Source organism: Neltuma alba, unplaced genomic scaffold (assembly GCF_004799145.2).
Source record: "Neltuma alba isolate B1F8T4 unplaced genomic scaffold, ASM479914v2 tig00011134_pilon, whole genome shotgun sequence".
NCBI lineage: Eukaryota > Viridiplantae > Streptophyta > Magnoliopsida > Fabales > Fabaceae > Neltuma > Neltuma alba.
Window position 1 is genome coordinate 96,693 of NW_021635870.1, and position 24,539 is coordinate 121,231.

General features: G+C 36.5%; 3 protein-coding genes across 6 annotated transcripts; all 3 read right to left on the bottom strand.

Moving 5' to 3' along the window:
• Positions 1-2,698: 2,698 nt before the first annotated feature.
• On the bottom strand, positions 2,699-9,526 carry LOC114761781 (probable magnesium transporter NIPA9). Of its 3 annotated transcripts, none has more exons than XM_028951217.1 (9): positions 9,180-9,525; positions 8,639-8,737; positions 7,823-7,952; positions 6,944-7,032; positions 6,249-6,305; positions 6,074-6,132; positions 4,827-4,947; positions 3,929-4,077; positions 2,699-3,091 (listed from the first exon to the last, which is right to left on the bottom strand). In XM_028951217.1, exons 1-9 carry the CDS (start codon positions 9,288-9,290, stop codon positions 2,866-2,868), a joined length of 1,041 nt encoding a protein of 346 aa, XP_028807050.1. In that variant the 5' UTR covers positions 9,291-9,525; the 3' UTR covers positions 2,699-2,865. The 3 variants fall into 3 exon arrangements, with proteins under 3 accessions (XP_028807050.1, XP_028807052.1, XP_028807051.1); XM_028951219.1 differs by having other exon boundaries at positions 9,239-9,278; XM_028951218.1 differs by lacking the exon at positions 8,639-8,737 and having other exon boundaries at positions 9,180-9,526.
• A 1,476-nt stretch (positions 9,527-11,002) lies between these two features.
• LOC114761776 (uncharacterized) lies at positions 11,003-11,781 on the bottom strand. The gene has a single exon (XM_028951211.1). The coding sequence runs from the start codon at positions 11,608-11,610 to the stop codon at positions 11,266-11,268; it is 345 nt and encodes a 114-aa protein (XP_028807044.1). The 5' UTR covers positions 11,611-11,781; the 3' UTR covers positions 11,003-11,265.
• Positions 11,782-13,442: 1,661 nt separating this feature from the next.
• Positions 13,443-17,424, bottom strand: LOC114761775 (eukaryotic initiation factor 4A-2). 2 transcript variants are annotated; one of them, XM_028951209.1, is made up of 5 exons: positions 17,254-17,424; positions 16,184-16,260; positions 15,906-16,012; positions 15,251-15,681; positions 13,443-14,469 (listed from the first exon to the last, which is right to left on the bottom strand). In XM_028951209.1, exons 2-5 carry the CDS (start codon positions 16,249-16,251, stop codon positions 13,834-13,836), a joined length of 1,242 nt encoding a protein of 413 aa, XP_028807042.1. In that variant the 5' UTR covers positions 16,252-16,260; positions 17,254-17,424; the 3' UTR covers positions 13,443-13,833. The 2 variants fall into 2 exon arrangements, with proteins under 2 accessions (XP_028807042.1, XP_028807043.1); XM_028951210.1 differs by having other exon boundaries at positions 17,241-17,424.
• Between the last annotated feature and the right edge of the window lie 7,115 nt (positions 17,425-24,539).

The window sequence follows — 24,539 nt, forward strand, 5'->3', positions numbered from 1 at the left end:
GAAAAAGAGACGATAAGCATTTCCTGAGCTGAATCTTAGACGTGCGCGGTGGGTTGGTGGTTCCACTATTAGACTTTTGGTGGACCCGACTACTTCCTGTCCAGGCAGCTGCAGATGACTTTATAGTTCATAATTGACCTCTTTTATGGGCCATAGAATGGTGATTTTTGGTTATTTTCATAATGGTTATAATTGACCTCTTTTGTTTACCATAGATTGGTTTTTCTCGTTTATTAGCTGTGGACCTTTTGAGGTGAAAAGAAAAAAGCTATGGACCTGAGACTTTCAGGAAGTTGCAGATGAATGGTTATTTTCATATTGCGGTAAACCAGGACCCTTTTTTTTTTAAAAAAAAAAGGACAATACATTCGATGAAAGTATAGAAGTTTGACTTTAGACATGATGTGACCAAAATGAGTAAATGGTTTTGTTTAACAAGTGTTGATTTTGGAATGCTGTTGTAGTAACTGTGGAAAGCAATTGAATAGACAGGAGGTCGACTCATCAATTTGTCATGAGTCCCATTGAGAGGGTTGCCTTAAACGAAGGGCTTTATATAAGGCGTTGGGTTCCTTAACTTTAAGAGTTAGCTTTTATAATGTGGTTCTTTCAGAGACTTGTGCCTATTACGGTAGTTTCTTTTTTATTTATTTATTTATTGAGAGATGGTCAGCCCTGGGTCCCTCAACCCTGATGCACAATTTGGTGAAATTACTATTTTTCTCTTGATGAGTTGAATTCACTTGAAACACAACTTTTTAGCCTTGCATCAATTTGGATGTTGGAAAGGGATGTTTGACAAGCAATATCCAAAGCTGTGGCTGAGAACAAGTTGAATTTTGAAGTTTCCCGGTTGTCAAGCATATATTATTAATGGTCTTATCCCATGTCATTTTTGACACTTACGTGGTAATTTGCTAGTCATAATTGAATTGATTTCTTACCTTGATATTCTCAGCCAACAGTATGAAGCAAGAACGAGAAATTTGTGGTTTCTGGTATGATAAGGGCCATACGAACATAACCACACCATAAATATAGATAGCTAAAACTGTTTATGATTCCCACACATAGGAACCCTGTTGATTCATCAGTAATGGAAACTGTTCTTGTTTTCTGCTAAGCCAGTTTTGGGAGTGTAAGTTGAGATGTCATATCTGTGGAGGAGAGGGCTTTGGGATTGTGTAGCTTGGCGACACTGGGGGTTCTCGTTTCGCAAGGGAACGTTTTACCGGGGGACCCATGTTGCTGTCGTGTTTTTTCCTTTGACGAGTAATGCTCAGCTCTTTTACTGTCATGAGGACCAATAAAGGAGCAGATATATATATATATTTTTTGGAAATGCAATAAAGGAGCACATTTTGGGAAGAAGGTTAGAGTTGGAGAAAGTGGCCCGGTGCAATTGGTCACAAGAGTGATGATGACTCTGATTTGTTTTGCTTTGTGGTGGTGATGTCTTTGTCATACCGGACCAGCACAGTGGACAGTGGAGGGAGGGGTCTCTCCCATGCGTTCTTTGGAGATATAAATAATAATTATGTGCTCGCTGTCCTTTGAAAAGACCAGTTATGGGGACCAGAGGTAATCAACTGTTCATGTTGAGTGAGAAAAGGGGCAGGAAAGGGGGTCCCCACTAACTTTGCTGCTCCGAAATCCGAACCAGTCTTCCGCTTGTAACGTTTCTTGAATCTTTTTGTTTCTTCTTTTAAACGTTTCTTGAATTGAATCTCGCTTCTGTGTACGCTTGAAAGACTTCCTCTTGTTCCCGTGTTCACATTATGTAAACCGGAAAGAGTTGTCCTTGCATTAGTGGGATTGGTTTATCTGTGGTTTAGCGGATCGAGATAAGGGCGGGAGTAAAATTTTCTCGGCCAAGAATTGAAGAACAGGAATAGGGATGATACTTGGAAGCTATTTTTAATTTTTAATTAATTAATTAATTTAGTATATATGATAAAATCTGTTACTTTTTTATATGAATGATAAATATATATCGCATATGTGCATAAAATAAAAATTCTGTTGCCTTTTAAAAAAAGTTACTTTTTTGGGTAAAATTTTACACGTACATGGAAACATTCCTACAACTCTTGTAGGAAACAAAGATGAATTGCAACTTTTTTACCCAATAGAATATGGAGACAAGGGTGGAGAGGCAAAAGAATGACGACAGAGGAAAGAAAATAGCCTTTTCTCTACATCCTATCCAGCCTAAGCGTATGGAGAACCTTGTCAAATTATTCATCCCCCATATACCTTAAAACTTATCTCGAGGTACTTGCCGTCAACAACTACAACCAAAGGCATTAGTGAAAAAATCCAAAGAAAGTAACCCACTGTTTCCACTCTGCAAATCCGGAGAGAATGCTACCCATTTTTACTCGTGTCCAGAGGGAACGTGGCTGCAATAGTCCTTAGAAGCGCTTTGTGTTGTATGTGTTTGGAAGTTACAAAAGTGCTTTTTAAAACCTCTTTTCTACAAAAACAAATTTATCTATATATTTATTTCGTATATCGTAAAATAACTTTTAAAGTCATAATTTTATTTCTACCGAAACAATTTTTTTTGTATGTTATCTAAGAAAACACAAGTGCTTTAAACTTGGGTTGTTCCCTGCCAAATTGTACTTCGTCATATACGATATTGAAAAATAAAAGGTAGTTGGGATATTGTTTATACAAGAGGGCGCAGCGAGAGTTAAACGAAAAATGTATTCATAATATATTAGATGGAATGATTCCAAAATATTCATATCCCCTGGCGAGGCAGCATTATCCTGTACATACACCCTAACCATAACAGGAAGGTCAGAACATATCTTAATAATTAGGGGAGATAGGGATAACTTTCCTTTGGATGTCAGATCAAGCTTTTTCTTTGGAAGATGATGACAGCAAATGGTTTAATGTTGCTGCTTGAATGACAGCACTCGGGCTTGGTTCCCTAACAGAGGAAGCCCCAGATCTTCTAGGGCCAGTGCTATAACTCTTATCAGCACCACTTCTCATAAAGCGTCTTGAACGTGACGGAAGGAATCTGATTAGCCGTCTGGAACCAACAAGCAAAATCACCCCCACAATAATGAAAAACCTGCAGCAAAGATATTGGGGATATATTGAACTCTGATATGAGCCTAAAGATTTTCATCTCGTCTGAAAAACAAGTACTACGTTCAATCCAATTAAACAGCATTGATGATCTCTTAGAATGCTGAGCAAACAAGATAAAGACTCTTAGATTTCAATAAAATTATTCAGATCCTTCCTGAACTATGAGAAAAATAACCCGACATGATATCAAAGCTATCACACCACGAGTTCAATATCAGCTGGCCCCCATCATCCTACTTAAAATCAAGTTTTTGCACCAAGTATGACGAATCTTATTCTTTTCCATTAACGCAAGCCCAAAAGATTTTTTAGGGAAGCGTGCTAAAAATTGTTACAAAATTATTTATGAGCTTCCCGAATTGGAAGTGATATTTCAGACTTTAGTACAATTAGACGAGGACATGGAAGATGAACTATTTGTATTTGTAATATACAACTATATGCCACGTGTCTTCTGTAGTTCTATCTTGCGATAGTAGGGAACTTCTTTACATTGGGAACCTTTGACAGCAAGGAACGTATGAAGATTAAATATTATATGCCATGTGTGGTCTGTTTTGCATGGGGAACCACTGAAATCAAGGAATGTATGAATATTAAACTTTTCAATGTGGACCAGATAAAAGAAAGATGAAACCCACTATTTCACATTTATTTTCAAGTTTCTTGCGGTGTGAAGGTTCTATCTATGTCCTATGTGTGCAAACAATTTCCAATTCCATACATATGCGTGAAATGAAGAGAGCACAGCTGAAATTAAAAAGGAAGAAAAGAAGGTAGCAGGGGCACAAAACAATAGCTGAACATCTTATATTACCATCCAAGCAGAAGCAATAGGCGAGCTTTTGGAGCAGAAGGGAGTCGCTCACCCAAAGCAAGCATCCCAGCAACCACACCAGTCAAAATTGATGCCACAGCAGCACACGTAGAAACTATAATAGCCCGCCCATGCTTTAGACCGCTTGTCTACATAATGGGGAAGATAAATATTATATAACTTATCTCAAGGGCAATTGGAAGCAGGAAGAACTGGACAAATTTACAAACAGTTCGACGGAAACCCCTCCACCCTCATCCGTAACCACACCCCCCTTTCCTTTTCTTCTGGGTTCAGATGCACCCCTAGCTTAAAACGTATGATGGTCTGTATAATTTTTCCAAAACACAGACCAGAAACTTGAAAAGGTTGCCAGATGAGAGGAAGATTGGTTCAACTTGTTAAATTGACAGGTGATGACACCACAGGTCTGTGGTTATTACAGCACCCTGATACGATTTCTAAAAATTTAACGCATGAAATATTAATGTCCCAGCAATTTATGAGGTGAAATTCTAGTTATATTAATAAATCATGAACAAAGTAATATTTCGCCACTCGAACTCTTATCTTCATGGTGGGAGAATTACGGAGTCCCGCTCAAGACACGAGTTCAAGACAGCCAAGGTGGATCAGGAGCAAAATAACATTTCATTTTAGATATTGAATTTGCACCTCTTATAAGAGGAACACAAATTGGCATAGTGGCTGGGCCACTTTTTCTTTTGTAGGTTCTGTATGCCCAAGTGCCAAGCTTATAGGGCATTTCCCTTTATGCAATAATTGGCATACGATAGTTCAGGGTCTCAACCAAACTGATTGCTTAAGCGCCAGTCTGACCAATTCCACTGACCAGTCTAGGGTTTCGCACCCATGTGCTATAGACAAGTCTTGATACCTGGTAGAAAAATCCCGTACCACTACAACACACGCTGATCAAGATGCAAACAGGGACTAACAGTTTGTGAAAACCCTGCTCCAGAAATAAAAACCCCATCTTTGACATTACAGATGCTATCCTGCAGTGACATATTAATACAGTTAAAACAATTTTTCACCACAAAAGTAGCCATATGGTGTCACACAAACAGAGAGAGAGTATTACGTATCCAAATCTGAAGATTCGTTCATTACCACCAGAAAGTAGTGATCTAGCATAAAAACTTAACATTCTAATTGCACTGATTTCAGACTTCAGAATCTAATGTGATAATAAAAAGCAGTATATCATGTTTTTATATGGTGTACTGTCAAAGTTTGGATGATTCTAGTCATAGACAATAAAAAAAAAATACTCCTCTAGTCTTTAATATAAGACCTATTTAATTAATTTGATTAGATTAGGTAAGTTAGTTAATTATAAGAAATATGACATGTTTTTCTTAAAACATCATAATCATTTTTTTTAATATCCTCCCTCCTTCTTCTACTTGATTATAGTTGAGGAAGTATCCATACAGGTAATTTAGGAAAAATTGATAGATAGGAGAAATAGGTCTTATATTTAGGACCAAAATTAACTCAACAATTAGGTTCTATATTAAGAACCGGAGGAGTACAACGAATTGTGTTAAGACCTAACTGCAAGGTATGAGACGTGAGTCTCACATTAGAAGCATGAGATTCTAGTGTGAAGTTTAAAGGGACCTTGACTCTTCAACCTCATGGGTTAGCTTTTCAGATATAGTTCTCCCAAAAGTTGTCATCAACTGGTACCAAAGCCTTCCACTTTAATAGCATCAGCAGTGATGCCAATATTGCAGTGGCAACCCAAGGCTAGAAAACAAGAACAGCAGCCTACATGAGCAGGGCTGCAAAGTGCGGTCAAATTTAAGGACCTTATTGCATGTATGGGACCTGAGTTAAGTCCCACGTCAAAAGTATGGGATCTTGATGCTGGGTCTATAGACCCTGGGCTTTCCAACTTCATGAGCTAGGTTCTAGGATGTAGTTCACTCGAAGTTCCAATCAATTGCATCACATGCAAATAACATTGATAAAGGTAATACCACTTAATATGTGATTTTTCACATAATTTCATCCTCATGTTAAAAGTAGGAACTTACAACATATGAAGAGCGCATTCAGACAAGAATAAAAAATATAGACGTGCTAGATAGTATATATAAGGGAAGCATACAGTACCCAAACAAAATTCCAGATTCCAATCCATAAATGATTTCCTCAACAACATCATATTCCATCTGTATCATTCAAAAGAAGACAAGATACTTCAATAAAACAATAAAAATTGGGGTTTTATAAATGAAAATGAACATGCAAATTTGAAAATAAGCCAACATGAGTAAAAAATAAATACCATCTCCTGTTCCCTCCTATGACGCTTGCACATATGAACCCACCCGTTGAGAAGAACCTGTGTAAGCAGTTCAAGAGCTCATTGTATATAGCCAATATTGTAATCATTCTATCAATTTAATGAAAAGGGAAGAATAATGCTGCTTAATGTACTTGGCGCATTCCAAGAGACAAGAAATATACTTTGCTATCACCTTCAAGAGAAAGTTGGAAATTGATAGATCCACGAATTTCCAAATTTAAGTTTTGAATATATCATATACGTGGATTCAAACATAGGAAAAAGGAATCAACATGCAGTTTGAATTTCAAAATGAGGTTTTTGCCAATACAAGTCACATATTATAATTATAACTAGATATTACTTCATGTACTGATCACATATCAGCAACTCTATTAAGCATAACATTGCACTTTCGAAATCATATTCAAGGATAAACAGGCATTTGCCGGCCCTTATAGACTCAGTTAACACCTTTTTACCTCCTTGTTGGGATAGAAACTCAATTGAGAATGATTAACTTGTTTCTTGAATACTGACCAAAAAAAAAAAAACCATTGTTTCTTTCATAATTCATTGAAGCATTGTTTCACATGCTTGTTTAAACAAAATTAAGTGACACAAACAATACATGGCGAACTTAAGCAGTTCCGACCATGAAGTAAAATAAGTTGGTGCATGAACAGGGTACCTACAAACAAGATGAAAACTGCAAATGCCAGCACAGGGATATGAAAAATAGATAAGGCAGCAGCTTCTTGCTCCTCACCTCCAGCACCAACTCCTAAACACAGGAAACCACCTAATGGTCAACGAACATTAAGGTTGCAATACGATATAAACCATAGCTGACACCATGACAGTTTCATGGATTGAATGTAGCGACAGACTACGTACTAGTCATTTATAATATCTGAGCAGTCATCTACAGATGAAAGCACATAATATTTATTGAATAGGGTCAGATTAATACATAAATCATAGACTGATACCATGACACTTTGCCAGATTGAACGTAGCAACAGACTACTTAATCTTCATTCAATAATATCCGAGCACTCACCACTGCTGAAAGCACATAATTTGATCAAATGGGGTCACTTAGCACATAAATCATGGACTGATACCATGACACTTAGATGGACCGAATGTCATAAACAGACAAGATATTATCATTTCATGACACTTGAGCATACATCTATTGACTTTCTTTTGGGTTAACAATCAGATAATGGAATCAGAGAAAACTCTGACATATCAACCGATTCCTTTTCTCAGACAAACAAGAATAATTCTGTTACACAGGCAAATAAAACAATTAAAGTATCTTTGCACATTGACCCAAATTCTGTATGATGATTAGCTGTGAACAATTAGGTAATTCATAGCTCTCCATAATATGGTCAACTACTCACAATTTTCTCCCATCAATTATTAACGCACATGCAAATACCGATGAGTCTGGAACTTAGATTTCTTTTACTTGTTACCTAGAACTCAGTCCATTGTTTTTGCCCCAAGGAATCAGAAGTGGATAACTTAATGCTCCTGAGCGATAAAAAAACTTACATTACCTATTGTGCCAAAACCCGCCAAGGTAATGCCCATCCAATCAATAGCATTCATGACTTCCTTGAGATAAAAATGAGAAAAGATAGAAAGAATTGCAAGTCCACAGCCAGAAACTGGTTGGATGACAGAGACCTATATAAGGAAAACCAACATAATTACCAAGGTCTGAAATCTAGTAAGGTGCAAGAAGAGCAAGTTAAAAGGAAATCCCTTAGTTTGAAGTTGCCTTAGAGGTTGCCAGCTCGATTACTGGTAGGGAAGGAAAAGGAAATCCCTTCAAGGAGTTGTTGGGTTCATTATCTTTATAAAATATTGATTGTCAAAATCCATCCAAGACGTGTTTCGTACACTAGTAAGTAGTAACTAAGATGCCCGTAGATATACAATGCCACCACTTTTTATTATCTCATGTCAGCGAAAATCATAGGAGCCTTTAAAGACTATCGTATAAAAGTAAAAGGAAGGCAAGATACTAACAAATTAAGCAGCCCTTTAATGCACCATATTATAGCACTCTACCACTTCAAAATAAATCCCAAGGTAAAAGTTTCAATTCCATTATTTTATTACGTCTACAGGTTCAGCCTTATAATTATAGTCAGTGATATTGGTTTCAAATCTCCACCATATTCACCTCTTTCCCCAGCACCGCTGAACTTTCTTTCTTTTCTTTGTTTTTTTTTAAAAATATGAACGACCAATTGTCTTGGACCTAGAATGAAACAGAAGTCGCAGGAACACGCATTTAAGGAGGAGGGGGGAAAGCTATCATGTTTTCCCACCATTTGTCCCTTGAAGATATGAACTAGAGCACTTACAGGAGCCAGTGACAATGCCTTTAACATCAATAATGCCCCAAATATATCCATGAGGAAACCTATCACCCATGTTTTGTTTGAAGCATACGCCCTTATGACCTGTAAACACAATCGTTGAAGAGTTCATAGCAATTTGACTGGCAACCGAACAATCACTTCTTAGCTATATATGCTTGAATGGAAAGTGGGATGTTGGAATTGAAAAACATTTCCAGATTCTCATTCAAGTCGGCTTTATGAAGCATTGCAGACCCAAAATCGCATGCATCTACAATGAGGCACAGATACATGAATGGCGTCTATCCTATTCCATTATTAAAAATTATCCGTCCTCACAAGTTTAAGCTCCGGATAAAGGCGAAATGACAACAACGATATTCAGCGAACAAATGTATAAACTTCACAGTAACTATATCCTTCAGTTAATTGCTTGTTAAAAAACGCACAATATTGAAATGGAACCATAATGTTAGTGACACAATAGAAGACCCGACAGAAAAATAAGAAGAAAGGGGAAATAAGGATATAGCGGAAGACATGCCTTGAGCTTGAAAGAGAGCGGAGGAAGAATGATCGTGCCTTTCTTCTGAAGGATCTTACCGATGTTGTTGCCGGCGGTCGCAATCACCGTTAGAAAAATTGATTCCCACATCCTCTCCCCTCGGCTCCGGTCTAAACGGCGAGTCCAAAAACAAGGATGAAAGATTTCGCACAGATTAACTGGCAGCTATGATTGCCTTATTACGGCGGTAAATTATTACGCTTAATCTACCGATAGATAATTTTTTATTGCCGTCGTATAACAGATAACTATCTTCATGGTAACATACAGGGAGATATTTTATTTTTAAAATTGGAATCTGAAAAAGAAAGCGCATCTAGCGAAGAGACGGAGAAAGAAAACTAACGGATTTCGGTAGGTATAAAAAATTATGTAGATGTATGGCGGAAAATTTTGATAAATAAATACTACCTCTTGTCCTAATTATAAGAATCAGTTGACTAATTTGAGGAGATTAAAGAAGTAAGTTGAGTTAGTTATTTGTCCTAAATAGGTGTTGTCTTTCCTAAAATATTCTTGCTAATCAAGTGTATTGACTAGAACTCTTATTATTAGAAGGGTTACTTTGAAAAAAAAATGTATAAATATAAGAGACAAAGTGGATTGGAGTCTTATATTTAGGATCAAAATAAAAGTCAAACAGGGTTTTATATTAAGGAGTAGTAGTTAAAAACATTTTTTCCTGAAAAAAAAATCATATGAATCTTAGAATAAGGGTGAAATTATTGGGTGGCTAACGCTACCAAACACTTGCCTTCCAATTGGGAGAATCTCAACGAAAAGTGATTGAAACGCAAGTGAAGCATTCCATTCATAGCAGACAGCTGCTAAGGGAAGCATCAAAACGAAGAAGAAAAGGCAAAATACGATGAAATGCAGTATTGAGCACAACAACGGCTTGTGGTCCGTCCGTATGAGCTGGCGTGTAATAAGTACACGTTGCACTCTTCGTTCAAGTGGTTTTGGGCCCGGACAAAATGGACAGTCTGGATTACTAGTTTGATGTCCTCGTATGGTGACAAGGTTGTTCTGGAATTCCACAAGATAATTCACACCACGCAAGATATAGCTGCCAACTTAGAGTAAGTGCCAAGGAAGCACTAATACGGGCACATCTTGTTCTCTAATCAATTTTGTTGTTGGTTGGATTTGAGCTCGTTGTTTGGTGAGAGTTACATTGTGATTACTCAAAATAAAGAACACCATAAACGCCTTCATTGATACTGAATAATTGATGCGTCGTTCTTCATGCAGTGATTGAAAATAGATCAAAAGAGATGACCTCTGTTCAGCCTAGATCCGGAAGTTGGTAAGCATTGTTACTTTGAAGGGTAACCGAGAAAAGTGTTGAATGATACCGCATTCATCAATACAACTTATAAGAAATTTATGACCAAGAAGTTTATTGGCAACTTCAGCCAGAAGCCAGATTATGTCTGAAAATTACCTCAAAACACCCAATGGAAAATTCTGGACGCGAGATATGTATGGCTAATGTTTGCTAAATAAGATCCATCTTCCACAGTCAGGACCCAATTGTAACATCCATGGAGGCGCTCTGCTACCAGTGATGGCTATGGTAACCAGCCCCATGAAGACATATTCGCTTGTACTTCGAAAATTGTGAAACATGGAACATTATCTGTTTTCAGTTATTTGAATTACGTGTTTACCTTGAACAGTTAGAATCATAAAAGCAATGAATTCTTCTATAGCTTGTCAAGTGCTGTCTCACCTCTTACGAACTACATGAAGCCAAAAGAAAGAGGAGAAACGGAATGGAAATAAAATATCAAGATCTCTTTAACACTAAAGCTTTTTGCTTTTCATTATTGATTAGTATATAAACAAGGCTTGAGAAACATTGAAGACAGAAGCAAATATTTATGATTTCACCTTGAAGAAGGATCTCTCAGGATCCGACGAAGTAGCAGGTTTTCCAATTTACAGAAAATAAAACTGATCATACCCCTTAAGTATAGAATTCTCCTCACCACCACAAAATTCAAACTTGTGAACATGATTTCAGATCCAGACGAAAAATCAGAGAACAGAACCCACCAAATCACCACCAGCCATAGATCACCCGCGAGTACTTGTCCTTAAGCCACCTGAAGCTCTTCCTCAGTGAACCTTTGACCTTCCCTTCCACAGAGTACATCTTATAGCTAGCAACTCTTTTCTTCCTCTGAAGCTCAGGGTCCTTGATGCTCCAAGACTTGGAAAAAGAAGACCCAGCAATGCTTTTGCCCTTCTTCAACTTCAAGCCCCTCGGAATAGGACCCATCTGCGTTTGTACGTAAGAAGTGCTGTAGCTCCTCATAACACAGGGTCCAGGCCCTCCATAGTAGCTCTCTATCTGCATCGTTTGCCCATTTCCATAAGGCCTAGATCTGTCGTAGTCCTCCATGGAAATTGGGCGGCAAGGTCGATGGGTTTGTCTCTGTTGAAGCTTCTTTATTCAGAGAGATGACCAGAATTTGAGGAAGCAAAATGGGGTCCAACAAGAACTAGAGTAGCTCTGATCTTTCGAAAGCTGCCCGTTGATTGGCTTCGTTTTACTTTCAACTATATTTATATTTTTTTCTGATTTTAATTCGATGGTACGAGTAAGGGTGGACTGACTTTGGGCGATAATTGATTAATTTCTTTTCTTGTCTAGTTGGCGTGTCTTGTGGGTAATCATACGGTCGCAATTTGGTTTAGACACTGTCAAGGGTTTTGCTTTTCAATCTAGATTTTTGACCCAGACAACAGATTCCTTAAAGATGATTTATCTACAATAAAGTTTGCGTGTTCTGTATTCTTTTCCACAAGTCAAACTTTCAACAAATGACAGATCCAATTTATAAGATGGTCCCTGTTTGTTGACCGAAGTCTCCGAATTCACCTTTTTTTTTTTTATGGATTTACTCAGCAAATAACGTAAGATGTAGGATCTATCTATTCATTTTTCATAAAAGTGAGAGGAGGCATCTGTTTTCTGAAGAAAAAGATTTGAATTTACAACAATACTTTCTATCAGATTCACAGTCGAGATAAAAATAAAACGTTTTCCTAATAGTAAGGCGTACGGCAGGAGTTATCAGAATTTATTAGACATCTTGCTCCGCCGTGACATTAATTACAGAATAAGCTACCCCTCTTAATTATAGGATTTTGTCCGAAATACTACTATAATTAAAACCGAAGGTTGTAATACTTAATGCATTTCTCGTTTTCAAAGAACAAATCATCACATTAACTGGCGATCTTGCATGCTAATATAACAGCAGCACAGATAAGAAACGCATATCTCTATTATATGCCAATTTGATATTCAAGATGTGAGTGGTTACGCAATCTTTAAAACAGACGCCAGTCCGCGATCGTTCAGCCAACGAGGAAAACCACATCAATGCAAGGCACTATCACGTTTCTTTTCTAGTACCGAAACTGAACGAACGAGCGGATATCCCAATATACTCGTCTAATTAATTTCTTACTCAGGCCTCATTAGCTTTTTTTTTTTTTTTTGTGTACCTCCTATAACCCACATTGACATTCGGTCACGAAATTTTAATTCTAAGTGCCACTTTGAATTAGGAGAACGACCATGATTTTATATCATCATAATTTTTACAAATGAAACTAGTTAAAAATAATAATAGTTAATTATATTTTTTTTGGATACTTTTTCTTATAAGTAACATTGAGGATATGAATAATGTTTGGATTTCATTTATTAAAATCACTGCTAAATGTACAATTACAAAAAAGCATCAAAGATAAATAAGAAAAATCCAATTTAATATAATTCTCATAAGTAATAATTACTATTATTTAAATATAATTTTAATTTAATAATCATCATTTATTAGGGTAGATATGAAAAATCCTAATTGTTGAACATCTATCGTAATTTTCCAATCGCAAAAACTACTCCTAATAGCTTATGCTCAAACGTGCGAAACTAAAATCACAATTCATCGGGTTTCAAAAAGTTTAGCCAAACAGAATAAATATACCCTACCCTATAATCACTTACTGGGTTCAAAAGAACTATTTGAACTGTTACCACTCAACCAGACACGCACTAAATCAAATTCAACTACTGATCATGGGTGTAACGGTCAACAGACACAATCACGTGTCACTTTAAACCTAGTCAGTTTCCAGTTCCACATTTTGTTCTGCTTATTTGGCTTTTTTTTATGAACCCTTGGCTATACATAGCACTTTGAAACACAATCCACAGGCACGTGGACGGGAATATAGACTAAACATGACAGATTCGAATATGAATCATAGTTCAAGCGGGTGACAATGAAGCCAAGCCCAGTATATTTTTCCAGCATTTGAACTCTACATAACCACCCACCCCACACAGATGATAAAACCAAACAGAAAAAAAAGAGGCTTTAGATCCAAAATAACAGAGTTCTTCAACCATTCTCAAGACACTAGAAATACAAGCAAACTCGGAGCAAAATTTGCGACACCAACTTCTGCTAGACCCAAAATTAGAAATAAAGCCTACATCAAATGCACAAGACCCTGATCCCTGTAAGTTAGGGACAAGTTCAATTCATACCAGCAAGAGGCCCCGGACGATAAATAAATCCTGAAGCACGACCTCCACAGCAAAAGCAATTCAAAGGAGATCAGCAACATTGGCTGGCAGCTCTTCAATCACCACATTATAAAACTTTTGAATGTCAAACAGCATCCTGTCATCGTCCTTCGTCACAAAATTAATAGCAACACCCTTCCTTCCAAACCGACCACTACGACCAATTCGATGCAGGTAGTTCTCTGGCTGGGTTGGAAGATCGTAATTAATCACAAGCGAAACTTGCTGGACATCAATTCCACGGGCCAATAAATCTGTGGTGATTAAAACACGAGAAGATCCAGAACGGAATTCCCTCATGATGATATCCCTGGTGTTTTGGTCCATGTCTCCATGGGTTGCAGAAACAGTGTGATCACGGCTGCGCATCTTATCCGTAAGCCAATCCACCTTGCGCCTGGTGTTCACAAAGATAACACTCTGGGTAATTGCCAAAGTCTCGTAAAGATCACAAAGTGTCTCCAGCTTCCATTCCTCCCGCTCAACATTGACGTAAAATTGCTTGATCCCTTCCAAGGTAAGCTCATCACGCTTCACCAAGATCCTCACAGGTTTATTCATGAACTTCCTTGTAATCTCAAGAGCCTCAGGGGGCATGGTGGCGGAGAAAACCCCAACCTGAATTTTTGGTGGCAGCAGCTGGAAAATATCATAGATCTAGAAGGAGAAGAATAAGAAGAAACATATCAGAAGGATATACTACTAAACCAAAAGGCAGATAAAAATTAAATTACCTATAGATTCTTGCTTTTTTAAGACTCGTCATATAAACAATTACAAGTTTACATCACGGTTATCCTACAAAAAGTGAAGCCTTTAAAAAGGCCCTCAACACTTCTCATCCAACCAACCGAAAAAAAAAGGGAGAGAGAGAGAGACGGAATATAAGCACTCTGAAGTATGGAAAGCTCCCTATCTATAAAACATAAAAAAAAGCTAACGCTTGGCAGAGCAAGTATTGAGGTTTTTTTTTTTGGGGGGGGGGGGGGGATATTTCATAGACAAGTAGCAATGGTTAAGTGGAATTAAGAAAAGAATGAGACAAAAAGGAATCAACCAATGTCAGTTCCTATCCATCCTCTTGTTCTGTTAGTTCAAAAAGGTGGGCAATTACATTCTTTGTTGCAGCTCACTAAACATCTACCACGATCAAGGGGTCAAATACCTTACAAGACCAAATCGACTCAGATCACCAGAGAAGCAGTATGAAATGACTGTTCTGTAACATAACTAGTAACAAGCTTATCGGAAACCAATATAGTTCACAATACACACATGTTCGAAGTATCATGTCGACAAAATGACTGACAACTGACAAGACAGAAGTAACAAGTCAAGAATATTTAAAAGCAACACTCTAAATCCAAAATCTTTTTTGTCACACCAGGAAAACAACATAGGAGAAAATTTAAAAGCAGGATCAGGAAAAAGGAAGAACCTGATCCTTGAAACCCCGAGAAAGCATCTCATCTGCCTCATCCAACACAAACATTCGAATGTAATCAGGACGGAGAGATTGTCTCCGAAGCATGTCAAACACACGACCAGGCGTACCAACAACAACATGCACCCCACTTGAGAGGATACGTTGGTCTTCTCGAACACTGGTGCCACCCACACAAGCATGAACCTTGACACCAAGATAGTCACCCAGTGCTCTCATAACCTTCTCAATTTGCTGTGCAAGTTCACGAGTAGGAGCAAGAACCAGTGCTTGGCATTCAACTAAGCTGTAATCAAGCTGCTGCAAAATTCCAGAACAAAAAGTAGCAGTCTTCCCAGTTCCGGATTGTGCCTGCTGAATCACATCAAGACCCTTGCAGAAAGGAACAATCCCTCTTTGCTGAATTGCAGAGGGCTTCTCGAAACCTTTCAAGGTGTTAAACAACATCATTGCCCATTTTCCCAGGCATCAATGAAAACAAAAATAGAAAGAGTAACTATTTAAGATGCTCAAAGGCGTACAGTTTCACTGCATACTGTTATTAGATAAAAGGCAAATAGAAACATATCATGACAAAGCAAACTTGTCATGCAGGAACTATGAATCTGAATCACACTTAATATCATAAATTCAAGATCAATTGACATACCATAAGCATAAATGCCTCTCAGAAGGTTCTCCTGCAATCCCATAGCATCAAAGCTTTCATAAACTTCATCATAACTAGTAAAAAAGTCCTGCCCTTCATTTCCAAGTCTGCAACCACCAGCACACCAAACCAAGAATAAGCATCACAAGCAAGTAAAATGTGGCTGTATAACATGTTATTTGACAGACCCACTTCATATAACCAAACTAACAGTACATGTCAATCCTAGTACATCTATCTCCAGACATCTATCAAGAAATATAAGAAAGGAAACTCACAATTCATTCATCTTAGCATCAAATTGACGAGCATCAAATTGTGACCCTTCTGGTGCTACGCCAGCCATGATTGTAAACTGCAAAGCAGAAAGATTTATATCAAATCATTTAGCAATCTACAGGTCATGATTGAGGTTTTAGCGATATAATATAAATACAATACAATTTACAAGTGCACAAAGTTTACATGGACTTTCCAACTAAACAATAATGCAAAAGGCCCAAAAACAACAGTTGATATTTGCAAACGCATTGATTGTAGAGATGGAGATCACATTGAGTAGTCCACCAAACCTTCGGATTATGAATAAGTTTTGAAAGCAAGAGCATCAGCATTCAGCAGAAAAAGGAAACACCCATAATGAGGAATGAACATAACAGTATAGCACATAGCGTATTACATTATTGCACATGCCAGAACACGTTTTTGAGAAGTAATAATAACCACAAATACAAAAAACGTTGTCAAAAAGGCCATGAAAAAAAATCACAATCATCAAATACTTCCAGGACATCACATTCAAAGAAACAAAGGAGTTATCAAAAGGCTCCAATAAGGAACCGCGCGCAGGTTGATTGTACCATTACGCCTATCTGCCACCTGTATATTAACAGAAAAATATGATGCAGAATACTAAACAATTTAAAGCGCAGAAACTGGGGTAGGGGTTCAAAAAAAAAATTTTCCTTTCCCCCCGCGGGAGGGATCCCGACCCAGAGTCATTTGCCTTTCCTTGATGCTTGTAATGCACTAGACTAGAATAAACCATCCCATAGGGCCTGGTTAACTTCATTTTAATTCTCCAAGTAGTTCGAGATTTTACACGAGTTCTGAGAAATAAAATGTAAAATTTTTTGTGCGGTGCTCCTAAACCATACACTCCCCTCACAGAAACGGATCTGTGTTACAACAGACAGCAACGCAGACCAGGAATTACAAATTACGGACATCTAAGTAGCAAAGATGGCGGAAATCGATCGACAAGCAAAAAGAATGTTGTAATCAATGAGATGCAACTTTTGGGCTCATCAGATGGAGTGGAAAAAGTAGACATACATCAAGTTCGAACCTTTCACAGGGAGTAGAAGAAGCGGCAAGTATAAAAGAGTATTTGTGGGAGTGGATTATGGGGTGAGGATTCCCCAAACTCCTCAGATCTTCGAAGGCTGGAATTGGGAGGAGTTGAGGAAGGCGGCAACGTAGCAGAGAGGAAGCGCGCCGGTGAGGGCAAATATGAGAGTCAAATCGTCCATTGGTCGGGGGAGTTTTGATGCCTAGTTTCAGATTGTCGGTTTTACCCCTGACGCTTCTTTGATATTGCAGCCTAACTGACCCAAAATACGGCGTCGTATTAAACCCCAAAACCGTCCTCACGCTCCCTTGTTGCTGTTGTTTTTTCCCAACACATCCACTTGCAAGCGGAAGTCCCTTTTTTTTTTTCCCCGGCGAACTGTAAATCCCTTTTTGTATGCTATATAAACTAAAGGCAAACTGCAAATCTCTGTTCGTGTTTGAGTGTGATTTTTCAAAAAATAAAATAAAATAAAATAAATAAATCACTTGGGCTTGTTGTCGGACGAGGAAGCTCCTCCGCTTTTCTGTCTGAACCCAAAGCCAGGATTCTCTGCATTGCATGTGGAATATAATTAGAATTTTTTTCCCGTTGCATCCACCTTAGCAAATGTTTTTATTTTTTTTGTTTTTTTTTTTAAGGGGGGTTTAAATAACGAGCATGGTACTGAGGTTCGCTCCTGGGTGAAAATTATCTACGCATTTATTATGAATTTTTTTTTCAGTCAAAGCATATATTAAGAAAGTTAAACATGTCTGCCAAACATTATACTGTTTAAAATTTTAATACAGTAATTATACTATTAGCAAGAAACAGGTGATAGCTAAATTCTAGCCATTACTTTTTAAAATGGTTTTTGTTGAATTAAAATCAACGGTTTTGATTTTTTTGGGTGCAATTTTGAGTATTTTGAATTATAAATTATGACGTATGATATGTTATTTTTTATGATGGAAAACTCTTTAAGCATGTGTACTTCATTAGGTTACCGTGTATATGACACCCTGCGGATTGCATTGCTGGGGTGCATTGGATTGTGTTGGTGGACTGGGGATAAGTTTAATGATGAGACTAAGGGTGTGTTTGGTACGAGAGATTGGAAAAGGAAGGAAGGGGGAAAGATTTTAATCATTTCTTCTTGTTTGGTAACACAAATTTTAGAAAGAAAGGGCCTCCTCAACTTCCTCTCGAAAATTGGAAGGATTTGAAGAGAAAAAATAATATTTTGTCATATTATGACCATTATACTCATATTTTGTTATATTGTGACCATGGAATTGAAAACTGGACCGGACCGGCCAGTTCAAACCGGAAACCGACGAACCGGCCATTTGTTCGGTCCGATCCCTTACCTAAACCGGATGATCAGTAACCCGACATAAACCAGCCTAACCCGGCAGGAACCGGCAGTAACCCGGGTAAACCGCTGGGTTAGGCAGTTTACCGGGTTATCTTTTTCATTCAGTAAAGATCTCGCTTCAAATGGAGTGGAAGAAGGAGTCTCCCGTGGTTTTATTGCTCTGGAGACGATGATGGAGTAGGTAAAAGGAAGAAAGGGGAAAGAATTGATAGGGTGAAAAACTGAAGGCTGCAACATACAACTACCTCAATGAAACCTACAACAAAAGCTTTAGCAAGGAACACATAGTGAGTATGACAGTGAGTGAGAGCCATTGGCTTGTGAGACTAGGATCTGTAGAAACGATCGCTTGTGAGAAAAGGAAAAGATTAACAGTGTGCTCCTCCTCTATTCCTCAGCTTCACACTTATCTACAAACTTGTCTCATTCGTTTTGGTTTTCGGTTCTTCTCTTCTTTCTTTCGTTCTGCTTCAGCCACAACCTCCACTACTTCCGTCACTTTCGTTCCCTCTTTTCTCCAATTCTAATCCCTAAAAGTGGACCCCACCATCTCAAAAACAAAAAACTAGTATTAGTATTAAATATTAAAATAACAAAACTATCCTTAAACTCCCTCATTCTTATTTACATTAATTTACCCAAGAGAAATAAATTTTAAGATAATAAAAATTGATCCATTTGAATTCAGTTTTTCTATATCATTGGTCTTCAATTAAACTCTAAAAATTTGCACAAAATAAAATAATATTCAATAGTCATGTGTGTAAAAATCTTTAAAAAAATATTTAATCATAAATGGCTAGGATTCAACCAATTAATTCTCACAAATATAAAGTTGCTAATAAAATTTAAAATGGTTTAATTAAGCTCACTTAACCGCTATTCATCACTAAAAATTTGGTGAAGAGGATAAATATATACAATTATGATTTATCAATATATCTAACAATTTTTAATAACTTCATTTATTAATAATCAATACATTAGTTAAAGTGAGTTTTTTGATAGACGAATATGAATTCTTTTGTTCCCCTTATTTAAATTGTATTTTTTTATTTATCACCGGTCTGACTCTGAGTTGACTCCGGTCTGAATCACTAACCCTTGACTTACTGTCTCAACCGGTTCAATGACCGGTCCGGTTTTCAGTACCTTGATTGTGACTATTATACCCATATCTTAAATAAAACAATGACAAAATTATTCATGTTAAAATATGTTTTCCTCCCCTCCTCTCATGAACCAGACAGTAATATTAAAACTCCTCCCCTCCCTTCTTTTTTTATAAATCCAAACAAGGTAATATTAAAATCTTTTTATTCTTCTCTCCTCCCCTCCCCTTCATTAAAATCTCTCGTCTCTCCTTTATCTCATTGAGCCAAACAGACCCTAAAAGGTATGGCGGCTGCTTTTATGTTTAGACACTTCTCATCCTTCAATCAACACTTACGCAAACTCTTGAACTATTAAGGTACTCCTCCCATTTAATATATATCTTGTTCTAAATATAAATATAAAAGAAAAGGCTCCTGAAATTTAGGTTCATTTGCCAGCTCATAATGCTCCGCTTGGTTTAATTATGTGTTATAATGGCAGTCTATTGCCATTTAGAGCCTACATGATCTTGCTACGCTCCAAAATACGCTATGCACTTTGATCGCATGACTTGATCGCTATGCTCTGTCGTGTGCTAGTTTTGGAGATCTTAGTTGTTCCTAGTTGATGTTAGGATTATTTGTATGGAAACTAAGGTGTTATATTTTTCATTTTATATATAAGCTAAGGTGTTGTATTTTTCATTTTATATATAAGCTAGTAATCAAAAAAATTATCTCTGAACGCTCTACCCACACTGCGAGATGGGCAAGGGATCCAAAACATGAGTTAGGACTTGCAAGGTGAGGAGAAAATTACATGACCGGGTCCGAAACGTCGTCTTCCATCGATATTTGATTTTTGGCCAGCAACTTAAGTGATTTAATTTTTAATAGAGAGAAGAAAGTAATTGGTCGTTCAAGCATAAACATTTATTAAGGGGGATTTTAGCGTGGACAACTGGATAGGTTAATTATATTATACTTCACTCAAATTATTTTTTTAAATTTTATACTGCAATTAATTTTTTTCCCTCAATTTGCCCGTGGGATTAACCATTAATCTTCAGGAGGAGACAGATTTAGAGTGAGACAGGTACAAGCCTTTGCACAGAAATAATGTATTATCTGCATCAAAATTGCCAGGAAAATAATTCTTCTAATTGAAAGGTTGTGCTGTTCTCCCTTGTCTAAAAATGTTCTTAAGCTTGATTCGGTAATCGGGAGAGGAGCTTTTCGGCTTCTCACACAAGTAAATATACTTATACTTGAGTCGATGGATTAATTTTGTATTGCAAGCCACATGGAAACAAACGAATAGGGGAACGGCCGAGATTTGCCACTTTCCGCTTTCCCTTTCTTTTTCTTGTCTGGTGTGGAAAAGGGAGCAGTCAACGTTTTACCGTCAAATTATACCCACGCAAAGGCATTCGTGGGGTTTTTATTATAAGCAGCCCATATTGAAAATATTAAGGCCCCTCATATTGGTAGATTGGCCCATGCTGTTGACCCCTATGTAGGCCCAGTATGTGACTTAAAGAGTTCGTGGGCCTGAGGGTTGAAAAAATTGGTAGGATTGGGCCCCCACAAACCTTAGGATCCGATGTTTGCTTCTTACGAAGGCTCAGGGACCATGGGAATAGGATCATCTCTAACTCAAAACGCAGCTAGATCTAATAGAAAGAATTAACCCTTTGCAATGTGATAAATTAGGATTTAAATTACAGTAGGAGAGGTGTCCACATTTTAAGTTAGTCTCATTAATTGCATATATTAATAGTGATTTTCTTTAAGGGAATAGTAGAGATGCAAATGATTAAAATGGATATTTTAGTAAACTCAATACACATTTTTTCATAAATACTAACTAAGTTAACTATTTTTTAAATTTTTATGAATTAGTTATGTAATTTTTAGGATAGTGTACTAATTTCTCCCACGCGCCCCGTCTCTCCGGAACATAATTTGCATGCCAAGCCACATTACGCTTGTCTATTTTTTTAAACATATACTCCTCCAATCCTATTTATAAATTATTTCTAATATATTTCACAAAAACCAAGAAAAACTTTAAACTTTATTAAATTTTATTTAAAATTTAATAACTTTTCAAGTTTATCCTTATTTAGTATACATTATACCTTATGTAAACAAAATCAACACAATAACAAATGAAGGATAAAATTATACACGTATACTAAAAAATTTTCTCAATGCCCTATAAATAAGATCAAAAAATAATTTTTCTTTCTATTATGTAAATAAAACTAAAGGAGTACTTGTAATTTCATAGGCAGGCTTGTGTGGATGTCGTTGGGATTCTCGCATTTGACGTGGATTTGTGAGAATGAAAATATGATAATAATTACAATCCATGCATTATGGCGCATGATAGTGATATAGGCTCTGTTTGTGATTGTGATCACGATAGAAATGATTTATAAACATGTTTTACGTAAGTTAAGATAAAATTTTTTTTAATTACATACTTATTTCATATTTCATAGATTACGATTAAAAAACTACATTATAAGTCATTCCAAACAGGTTATAGTGTCCTTGTCAGTCCCCCTGTCTATAGGTTTAAAAATTAGTTTAATTTTGTTTGTAAATTTTGAGATGGCAAGGCATCTATCTTGAGTCATAGTGTCAATTACTATTTTCGGTCCTAGTTATAAGACCTCATTTATACTCTACAAACGAGATCTTATAATTAGGACCAGAGATAGTACAATAATACATACGATTTGATCTCGTCCGTTCTTTTTTCTTTTTTCTTTAAAACCATGCCATTTATTTTTTAACTGAAAAGCCGGTTCATTTTGAATCCCATAGGAATAGAATGAATAAGGAGGACACAGAGCTGGGCCATGTCTGATATTGACAATGACAAGGAGTGGAGACCCGTTCCCACTTTCCCAGTCCTTCGCGCATGCAACAATGGAAATTTCATCCAATATTTTATGAAGCGAAGAACCAACCGTTCTTGAGATATTTTGTCAAGTGATGGAATTTGTCGTTTGAAGTGTGTTAAGTGTAAAAGAATGTCATAGTATCTCTATTTGGGATATCTAAAAACACTAGCATAGCATCAACTTTAACAAATAAATTATACTACTCAAAATTTGTGAATAGTGCAGTTTTCTATAAAATGTTATATCCCTCCAGTCCTAAATATAAGACCCTCATACATAGTATGTATAAGGGTCATATATTTAGGATCAAAGGAGTATTATTTTATGTATTGACTTGTTAATATGCATGCTTATGTTGATATTTATACTGTGTAAATACCAAATTCACGAAATTGAAGGGTAATTAAGCATATAATAAATATTAGAATGAGTTTTGGATTCTTCATTTGCATAAATTAAAGTTTAAAGCAAGTTAAGTTATTCATATTTATGGATATAGTGCAGTTCTTGTTTATAAATTTTAATATATGCGTGTGCGTCAGTGGTTATAATATTTGTTTAATTATTAAAGATATCACAGTCGTTCGCTTAATTTTTCCTTAATTCCCCTATTTTTATTAAACTAAACATTACGTAGGAATGAAAAATGGGGACAAGAGACATAAGGATTGTGGAAGGAAATCAATCATTCTAATTAAAGAGGACCGTGAATTTTTAATATGACATGAAAGGATCAAGATTTTTTTTCAAAGTAAACAAAGGAAAGTGTTCTTACATAATTGACACATATTTATGTATCTGTGTTACAAATTGCAGAAGCTGAAATGCAAATCTGCAAATATTAATTAATAAGATTGTAGAAGTTCAGTAAAAGTTCAATTGCAAAGGCTGGGAACTTAGTAGTGAATAGTGAAAGATTAGTTACAAATTAATCGCAGACTGTAAATCTATCTAAGCACTTAGGTATTGGCATTTAGATAGATGAATTTGGATTTGGATTTGGATTTTATATTTAAAAGCTCATATGCCAAATAACTAATGTTAGCAGTATAAAAAACTCGCACCAATAACAATATCTTGTTCAACTATTGCATGAATTATTGACATGTTTGTTTCGCATAAAACGGGAGAGTTGAAATTTGAAACTACTATTAGAATGGATTAAGTATATATTTGAAATTATAAAGGAAAGAGTAATAAAATTTTTGCTTACAAACTAATTAGAATCGATTATTTGGATCAAATCCAAATCCATAAAAAAAATTATATATCCAAGCAATGTATTTTTGGCTCAAGTCCAAATTCCCAGTTTCCACACGTAATATAGAATTTATCTAATTGATCTCTCAACTGCAAGAACTGGGTCTTTAGATTACATTTAACGGACATCAATATCAATATCCATCCAGGCAAAGGTGTAAAGATGACAGCACCTTAGAGATGTAATAAGGAAATTAAAGATGCATAAGATATTCAGATCTTGGCTCCCCTAAATAAGCAGTCAAAGATATTAACATATCATTAAAGCCATCAACATGAATTAATCCATTCAGCCGAAGGTGACAGGACCATATATATTATTATTCGATATTTGATTTGGCAGAGCAGATGTGAGTTTATATATTGATTAATGTGCAGCGATGAAACTGCATTATATATGATGGAACTTGCCCTTCCAACTAATCAGAAGGTTAAGGAAACAGAATTAGTAAAGGGAGAGGAATAATTAAAGGGAGGCTTTAACGTTTAATAAAGCTATTTATTAGATAGAAAAGGTAAAGGAAAGTAGAAGAGAAACAGTATAAAATAGTAGGAAGAATTCTTGAAAGAAAGTGCAGCTTCAGAAGTAGGGAGAGGGTGGTGGCAGAGGGTGGGGATAACACACCGGCAAAGATGGCCAATGCGTTAGCGTGC